General features: G+C 38.6%; 1 protein-coding gene across 1 annotated transcript; it reads right to left on the bottom strand.

The window, feature by feature from the left end:
* Positions 1-490: 490 nt before the first annotated feature.
* On the bottom strand, positions 491-7,515 carry LOC110047491 (synaptotagmin-15-like). Its single transcript, XM_020753247.2, has 4 exons — positions 7,300-7,515; positions 2,948-3,726; positions 1,872-1,989; positions 491-1,081 (listed from the first exon to the last, which is right to left on the bottom strand). Exons 1-4 carry the CDS (start codon positions 7,394-7,396, stop codon positions 768-770), a joined length of 1,308 nt encoding a protein of 435 aa, XP_020608906.1. The 5' UTR covers positions 7,397-7,515; the 3' UTR covers positions 491-767.
* Between the last annotated feature and the right edge of the window lie 933 nt (positions 7,516-8,448).

The raw sequence follows: 8,448 nt of genomic DNA, 5'->3' as shown, positions 1-8,448 counted from the left end.
ACGTTAGTTGTTACCTACGGCGTGAGAAAGCTTCCCGTTAAAATATCATTAATAAATCCTTGTCACGCAATCATTACGTTACGCAACTGTTGGAGCAGGTTGTGTCGTAAGCGAAGAACCGAGACACTCCAATGAACCAATCAAAACTGTAGCTGTCGCAAAGCGTAGGAGAGTCACGATTGGTTTTGGTTTTACTTTTGATTAGATGATAAAGCGGCGCGTTTTTTTTAAAGCCAATCGCTTGGCGTTTAAAGCAAATTTGAATCAGACACCAGACAGTAATTGTATCACCGCTCGTATTTAATGAGAATACTATTTTTTCGGCCCAGGCCGAATATTCTATCTACTGAAAGCATGTTTCCTTCTGCAATTTAAAGAGACGCGAAAGTAGTGTATTGATTGATTGTAGATATCTATTTCAGGTATTGGGCCCCTATGACAAGTGCACTTGTTTGGGAAGTTCGGAACTAACTAATACAATTTAAAATGCTTGTTACAAAGAATTATTCAACTTTATTTTATTTGGATTCCGCTTTTTTACGTCTCGTCGGTAAATAAGTTTCTTAAGTTACATTTTTTCGGTTAGTACTTTTTCGAGTCAAAAAAATAAAATTACATTTATGGAGTAAATAAAAATACACATGTAAGACATGTTTCTCGTAGCTTTCTTAACCGGTACTTAGTTTTATAATAGAGATATTGCTACCTATGAGCAAAACGGGTAACAAGTCAAATTATACTTAAAAATAATTGCCATATTTCCTTATTTAACCTGTCAACGTATGCCAGTATTTGATCATATTTCGCGGATTCGTCATCATTTCAGTCCAGTGTTCGCACTCAGTCCCCCTAGCGTACATCATTCCTCCCAGCAGGACCCTACCGATTAACTGGTCTTCCTTCCCCCCTTCTCTGGAGTGCATAATTGAAACAAGAAGAGTACCAGAGCCCAGGTCATCCCCGGACACTGTGAAGTTAAAAGATTCGTTGTACAGTGGATCGCGCGTTGCATGATGGACTGTACTTTTCTTCGTCTTGATTATTTTGTTACCAATTGAGAACGTCACTTTGGCATATGAATCTGAAAAAATAAAATACGATAAAAACAATCATCAGAAACACAATATCAGTAGAATGGAGATCTCGCATCCCTAAAAATTTCGCCAGGTTGTCTACTGGCGCCAAAAAGTGTTTCTGTTTTTTCTCGAAATTTTTCGTTAGGGTAACGTTCCTCAAAACATCTTCGACCAAGCCACAGAACGCTTCGTTTTCGAAACATCTTCGTCCAAGCCATAGAACGCCTCGTTTTCGATGACAACTTTTTGATATGGTTTGCATCGTTTTAGGGTGGAAGATGATTAAGAACGCATTTGAAATTATGCATTTTGAAACGAAAACATATTATTACGGAAGGGAGTTGAAAGGGCTTCCTTTACGGTGGTGAAAATTCTTCAGATGATCTAGAATGGTTTTCTATGGCATCTATTTAGTGATTGGTTCAATTCTTGTGACATTTTCAGATTTTCTAACCAATCACATAGGAGTTTTCGTCTCGGTCAATAAGATCTACAAACAAATCGTGATTTGCACTACGTGAATTTTCCCGCGCTTTCCACTTTAAACAGACGCCCGTGGAAGAATAACAAAAATTCCTGAACTTAAGGCTCAGTAGCTTTCCCCTTACGAGAATTGAAAATCATTTAAAGGAGAATCGCATTAAATAAATTTCCTATGTGTACAGATAAATTTAGCATTTCGGAAAGCAGTAAATTTTCAAATACTGATAAAGAAATCGCAGTTATCGTAGAGGGCAAGGGTTTACTAGCAAAGTCATGGGCTCGTGAGCAAAGTGAATAATTCTGTACTGTCACCTGTCCCGTGGGGTTCCATTTTCTTTAGGTTGGCAGCTCTAAGAACGATAATTGTAAGTCTGTCCAGGGTGGGGTAGTAGGACATGGAAATGTGGATTTCGCCAAGTTCAGACGGGCTCTAAAACAAAACAAACAAATAAACGAAACAAAAAGTGCGATGAAATAAAAAGCAAAACAAGCGAAAATAATAAAAGTAAAAGTTATTATGAAAAGGTATGGAAGTGATATCGATAAAATGGCAATGTCACGTCAACTCGTTAAAAATCATCGTGTGGAAAAAAAGTCTGTTTCATGTCTTAACTTATCGCATGTTTATAAAATACTAACTGATATGTTTTGTCCGAGGTTCAATAAAAATCTAAACAACAGATAAAAAAACAGTCTTTGTAGCCAACTAGCAAGCATGCAGTTAGCAACAGCCGAAAATGTACCTTTGACGTCACTTTTAGAATCTTTTAGTTGGGTTAATTACATATAAAAAGCAGCAGTTTCTGAAGGTCCACACTAGTCTCGTTACAGATTTTAACGGTACCTCCGCCCAATTCCCACCATTTACCTTCCCCAAAATACATTCCCACAAGCTGTCTGTCTCACCCAATAGGTTGCCAAATATGTCGAGAATTTAAGATCAAGGAAAGTCGAAAACAGTTGTCAACCACTGATAGTGTTTCAAAAATGAATTGAACTAGATAGGGTTCTGTGCTGTCAATCAAACCAACTATGGCATCTTTTGTCACTCTTCATTGGCCGCGGCGATGAAAAACCCAGTGAGATGCATGCTGTCATTTAGCTTCATTTGTGTCTTGTCGACTTTATCCCACTGAATGATTTCCATTGTCCAAAGCGAATTTTGTTTCCAAACAAACTCTCTCCAACATTCTTTAGATGTCAAATGTTTATCGCGAGTTTAACAGAAAACACTGGAAAAGTCAAACTTCATGCGCCGTTTGTGAGCCATAGTAAATTTAATTAAGTAATAAATAACCAATTCATCAGCTGGTAGCTTGAGAAAAAACATCGTTATATGACGTAAACAGGATTAAAATAGTTCGACTAAAAAAAGTAGCGTCACATACCTCTTCAATAGCCACAAGATCTCTCCACAATTCGACTTTCTGATATGTATCCAACTCATTCAAAGGAAACAGCACCTCTCCTACCACAGTCTGCTGGCTCGCTCTATACCCGTCATATACGGACAAACGAAGTGTACACCTCTTGAGCTCCGAAACAGGCAGATTAAAATAGAACATTTCATCAAAGTTTGGTCGGCGCGTTTTCCTTTTGCATTTGCTCTGTGAGACGTTTTTCTCTTCTGGGCACAAAATGTGTAGTTTTACGAACGGATCGCACGTTATCGCAGTTTTGCTGCGAGGCGAAAGGTTTCGCGCCTTTACCAAAGTCACCGCTAGACTTTCCGCTGAGCTGTCGTATTCCAAGTTGAACCAAATGCGTCCGAGATGGTCTAAGGGATAGGGCTCTTCTTCGACGTCCTCATCCTCCTCAAGCGCGCTTGCCGGGCTTGGCTCGCGACTAGAAACCGATCTCGATGCTCGCCCTTCCAGTCGCTCTTGTGCGTCGTAGAACATTTCTTCGCTTGACATCGGCGATAACGACTCTTCGGACGACAGTATTTTCTCAGGCAGTCGACGTAACAACTTTTTCTTCGGCGCGTGGGGCTGTTGAGCCGTTTTGACAGTAAATTCCGGTGGTTGAACAGCGGTTTTCGCTATCTGGGAGTACTGTTTATATTTTTCGGCCTTTCTGCGCTGTCTTCTGACGAGGTACAGCGTGACAAGAAGAATCACACTGAGCAAGCCAAGAGCGACTGTTAGTACCACAGGCAAGACTGGAACTGTAAAATCAAGAAAAAGGAAAAAGAAAACTTTGTCATCTACGGACGTGAGGTGTCGGAAGTTTCAGTTCACGAAAGTTCTTATTCGAGGATCCACTCCCATTAATCCGTTTATAATACGCATGCATTTCCCATCGACTGATGCCAAATCAGTTCAAGCACACAGTAGCAGAAAATAAAGAATATTGTCTTTGTATAATCAACAAATTATCAGACCTTCAACACAGTTTGTAAAACGCAGATAAAAAATCTCAACTGGGACTGAAAGGCTAACCTTGGGTAAAAAAAAGATGAAAATCAGTCTTCATGTATGGACTCGAATAGACCTTAAGTTGGTGTGATACAAGAGGAAAATATTCTTAAATTGCTGATCAAATTCTTTATTCTTGCCACTTGTCTTCTTGTCAGTGCACTGATATTTGTAACGAGAAAATAGATTTTGGTCACCACTGCGGACATGACAGAAGATTCATGATAAGGTTAAATCAGACAGACTGTGAGTGGATTGAAATTAATACTTGGGATTAGAAACTTGAACTATGCACGGAAGCTCCATGTCTGTCAGTCGCACTGAGTGGGAAGAATGAACGGAAATATTTCTGTCTTTACAATAGGTCATTTCTCACAGAATGAGAGAAATGAAGTCTGTAGATTGATCGAGAACCACGAATCACTCTCGTCATTCTTTTCGGTGAGACGTTCTTACGCCCGCTTCAAGATGGAGGCCGGTTTACGTTATGAATTTTTAAACACGCTCGTTGTTAATTTAGACTTGAAATTTTGCAAGGAGTTACTGTTTGGAGTGAGCAGGTTAGGCAGTGTGTTGGAATTATTTGTGGCATGGAACGTTTCCGTGATTTGGTGTTAATAAAAGTGGCTAGTATTCACACATAATCGTTATTGGAGGATGGCTAATGTGGACTTATGTGGTTGCGAATGTTTGGTAGAAACAAATCCGCTTGTATCAGTGGCACACGATTTTGAAGCCGAAAAATTTTCCGTATAATCTTTTTATTTCTCTCAAGCGAAGTCCGTTATAGCTTGTACCCGAAAATACAATGGAGTTTTCAGGTTTCATTTCATTAGTTGTAGAACATTATGGAGATTACGCGACACAATACGTCTGATATGGCAATACCTGTGGCAATACAGTAACATTCCTAAAGTAATGACCTTCGTTACACCCATCTTGGTGAGACAATAATAATTTCAATACCTTATTTATAGACCGCTGCAAAGGATAAAATGTTGATGGAAGGATCAATACTACATCAAAACGCAGTTTCATGTTGACGTTCGAATGAGGGTCAGCTAAAACAAACATCATCTTGTTTTATCTATCAGTTTCCATTGCTTTTGATAATACTCTGGTTGGGTTTGAGGTCGTCCCTTTCGAAGGGTCGGTACTTTATGATTTGTTAATAATCTTTTAAATTTAATCGCGTTTTTTAGAGGGTCGTGACTTCATAATCTGTGTTACGAGTCCTATTTCGTTGTCAGATGACGGTTTCGCCCATAATGTCTCATATCTGTTTGTCAGCAAATTCAAGTTTAGGTCCTTTCTAATTTCTTGGGTAGCCAGCCAAAATTTTGGATTCTTTGTCCGCCTATTCGACTCTGACTGGCCGATTCCCCACGAGCGCCAAAGGCTAACCCCACTAGCACCACTAGTATCTTGTATTTCAGTTACCTACAACAGAAGCTACAATCTAACATGCATAAAATGAAAGCCTTTCAGTTGTTGTGATCAGTTTCATTCCAGACAATTGACAGTGACATACAGATGGCAAAAATCCGTGAATATGATTGGCTAAAATCAATATTTATTGCGGTCTAGATTTCTCCACGTCTCTCGGCCGGTCCGGCTTTAAAATTTCCCGCGAGAAGTCACAACAAACAAACAAAAAAGATAAAATTTAAAACACTAGTTTCTTTTCTTCTAAAAATACTAAGTGGAAGAGCAAAAAGCCGTGAACAAGAAAGGAACCAAAAATTCAGAAATGAGCCAACTTTGGTAAATTTAAGTTTAGCTCAAGCAGTCAAGGCATTGGATGAAGACGAAATCGGAGAAATTTTACTTGAAAGCCACAGGTGTCAAAAACGCTCAAAACGAGACTGAAAGTGGCTTAAACGGCTGTAAAAAGTGTTGTCGGTCAATGAAAGGGTTAGAGAAATAGAAAACAGACACGCCAGTGAGTACGACTTTCATTTCTCGTCTCAGTTCACAAGCAAAACTGATGTTGGCGTAAGAAGCGACCATTGAGCGGCTGTTTAGCGAGAACGATGACATCCTATTAATGACCTATCTTGGTCGTTCTGTATGGGAGAACATTTAGATCGGCTGGTCGTGATCAAGTCTACGGCGGAGATTCTCGGCACAAAGATTCCGCTCCTTCCGGGGTAGTAAGAAGTAAAAGAGCAAACTTTAATTTGGGTTAATTCGTTCTTTTATACGCCGCGCAAAAAATGACAGGTTTGAACAATAAAACGTAATTTCCATATTTTTGTCAGCATGAAAACCTCGCTGCGCCGAGAAATTCCCTCTCCAGCTCTAAATTGTGGCAGATAACATCAAAGCAGTGGCTGTGCGGTTTAATAGCCAACGAAAAGCTTTAACACTTGATCAACAATTTGAATTTATCCTGTAAATTGGACACAACTCCATTTATTTATGTAAGGAAATCAGGTTATTTGTTATCGAGTCCATTTCTGGTGGGAGAAGGCAGACTGTCGAATTAATTTGACTTTCAAATTTGAGTTTTACAACCGCAATCAAATAAAGAGACAATTGAAAACAGAAAACAATTTTAAGAACAAAATAAGCTCATAGGCTTCGAGGTCTAAACATATGTCGTGCTTTTTGCTGTACTAACTCGCGACTATCCTTAGTTTAGGGCAAGTATGAATGAAAAAAGAAAGAAAATGAAGTTGGAATCATAGGCATATATTTTTTGGTTGCTTTTATTTTCTTATTTTTTTCATTTCCGCGTCGGCAAGAAAGAAAGTTTATTAAAGAGCGAAAAATCTTTAATTGATGCAAATAAAACGCTTGAAAACGAAAGAAGTTTTTCACAAGCGTATCAAAACCACTGACACTGGATTTCACAACAAACTGACGACTTTCGATCCATGAATGAAGTACAAACTGATTTAATCGTTCACTGTTAGCGCTTCTTCCCGTATAGCGAGGAAATACAACTGAATGCTCGTTTATTCGGTGTTTTTGGCGAAGAGAAATGAGTTAAATGTGTAAAATTCAAGGGCGACCTTTCCCCAAGAAATTTTGTTTTCATTTTATACGAATCAAAATATAATTTATTTAGTCTTGTTTAGTGCTTTGAGGTTAATACTAAAAATATCATGGGAGGGGGTGGGCAATCGGACTTAAAGAGGGGAAATTTTCTAAATCTGTTAGATAGCAAGATTTCAGACGCCATTCGGTTTTAGAAATCGATTTCAGATCAACGGAAATATCTACTAAAACGATTCGCCTACAACGATTTTTAGAGGGCATCATTGAAATATAAAATAACGAATTCATTTACGGCTACTGAGAATAATATGAATACTTACATTTTGTATCCCTCGAAGAACGGTTTTCTAGGGCCGTATCAAGGAGTGTCGAATTATCCACGAATCGATTTTGACTCCATTCGAATCTCCTCACCATCCTGGTGAGAAGCGAACTGGAAGGAAAAAATATTCCCGATGTCCGCGCCGGAGAATCATTCACGTTTTGACACGCTTCGTCCGCTAGTATTAATTGTATGGTCCACGAGAAAGCTTTCAGCGGATCATTTGTTAGACTTCTAATTATATTCACGAAGTATTTGCAATTTAAATTTATTTGTTCCACGTTGCAGCTGGGTCCATAGAGCTTTTTATCTGGAAACTTTGATCTGCTGTTTTCAAATGTTCTGTTGGCCAACGACAAAACTTTTGATTGTTAATTGTTTTATTTCGTTTCTATTTCACATATTGTGACAGCTATCGCTGATTCACCCCCGAGTTTATTTAGTTGTTCCATTTTAACTGTTGTCGGGACAGTTTATGAGCCGACAAAACACTACAACTGATTTTAAAATTGTATCCGGTGTAATGTATCGCGCTGAATAAATTTTTGAGACACTAGCCAAAGTTTTAAAAGTTATTTTAGTCTTAAAGTGAAGAATGTTTCAGAGGCCCTACGAGAAAAGCGCTGAAGATGATTATAATCATAGTTTGACATCTTTTCATGCTACGAGCATACTTAATAACCGCGGTTCTAATTCAACGGACCTCCGGTCGTTGCTAATGTTTATGTGGTGAAAATTCGTCCATGCATCAATGAACATAAACAAAATGGCTAAATGACATGGGTTCCTGAAGCCAGCCAAAACGAAATGTATGGAAAAGAAACAAATCAATGGCAGGGCTAAAGAATAAAAGCAGAAGGTTAAAATTTTTAAACAATTTATTCGAATTACTTGATTGTCGTCTTAATAATTAAAACGGAGTGTCCGTCAAACTGAAAGATCAGGTCAGTTTTAATATACGCGGCAGTAAACTTAAAATCATGCGATTTACTTTCAATTGAATGATTTCTTATCTAGCTGTTCGTCCGTTATCAGATAGCTGCGAAGGAAACGTTGGATTAAAATAAAATTATTTGTCAGAAACGGTAGTGCGGAGAAAGACGAAGAAAACCGAACAGGAACCTCGAAGAGAAACGCTTGCGAAACT

The sequence above is a fragment of the Orbicella faveolata genome, unplaced genomic scaffold (genome assembly GCF_042242905.1).
Source record: "Orbicella faveolata isolate gen_17 unplaced genomic scaffold, um_ofav_v1 contig_46, whole genome shotgun sequence".
Classification (NCBI taxonomy): Eukaryota; Metazoa; Cnidaria; class Anthozoa; order Scleractinia; family Merulinidae; genus Orbicella; species Orbicella faveolata.
The sequence above is the reverse complement of the archived record's forward strand: the minus strand, read 5'-3'. Positions and strand labels throughout refer to the sequence as shown.

Bases quoted from the DNA above. Each gene is read 5' to 3' on its own strand.
- LOC110047491 (XM_020753247.2), bottom strand. From the start codon at position 7,396: ATGGTGAGGAGATTCGAATGGAGTCAAAATCGATTCGTGGATAATTCG. The intron at 3,727-7,299 runs GTAAGTATTCAT...TTGATTTTACAG, and splicing joins TTCTTCGAGGGATACAAAAT to TTCCAGTCTTGCCTGTGGTA. The intron at 1,990-2,947 runs GTATGTGACGCT...GTTTTGTTTTAG, and splicing joins ATCTTGTGGCTATTGAAGAG to AGCCCGTCTGAACTTGGCGA.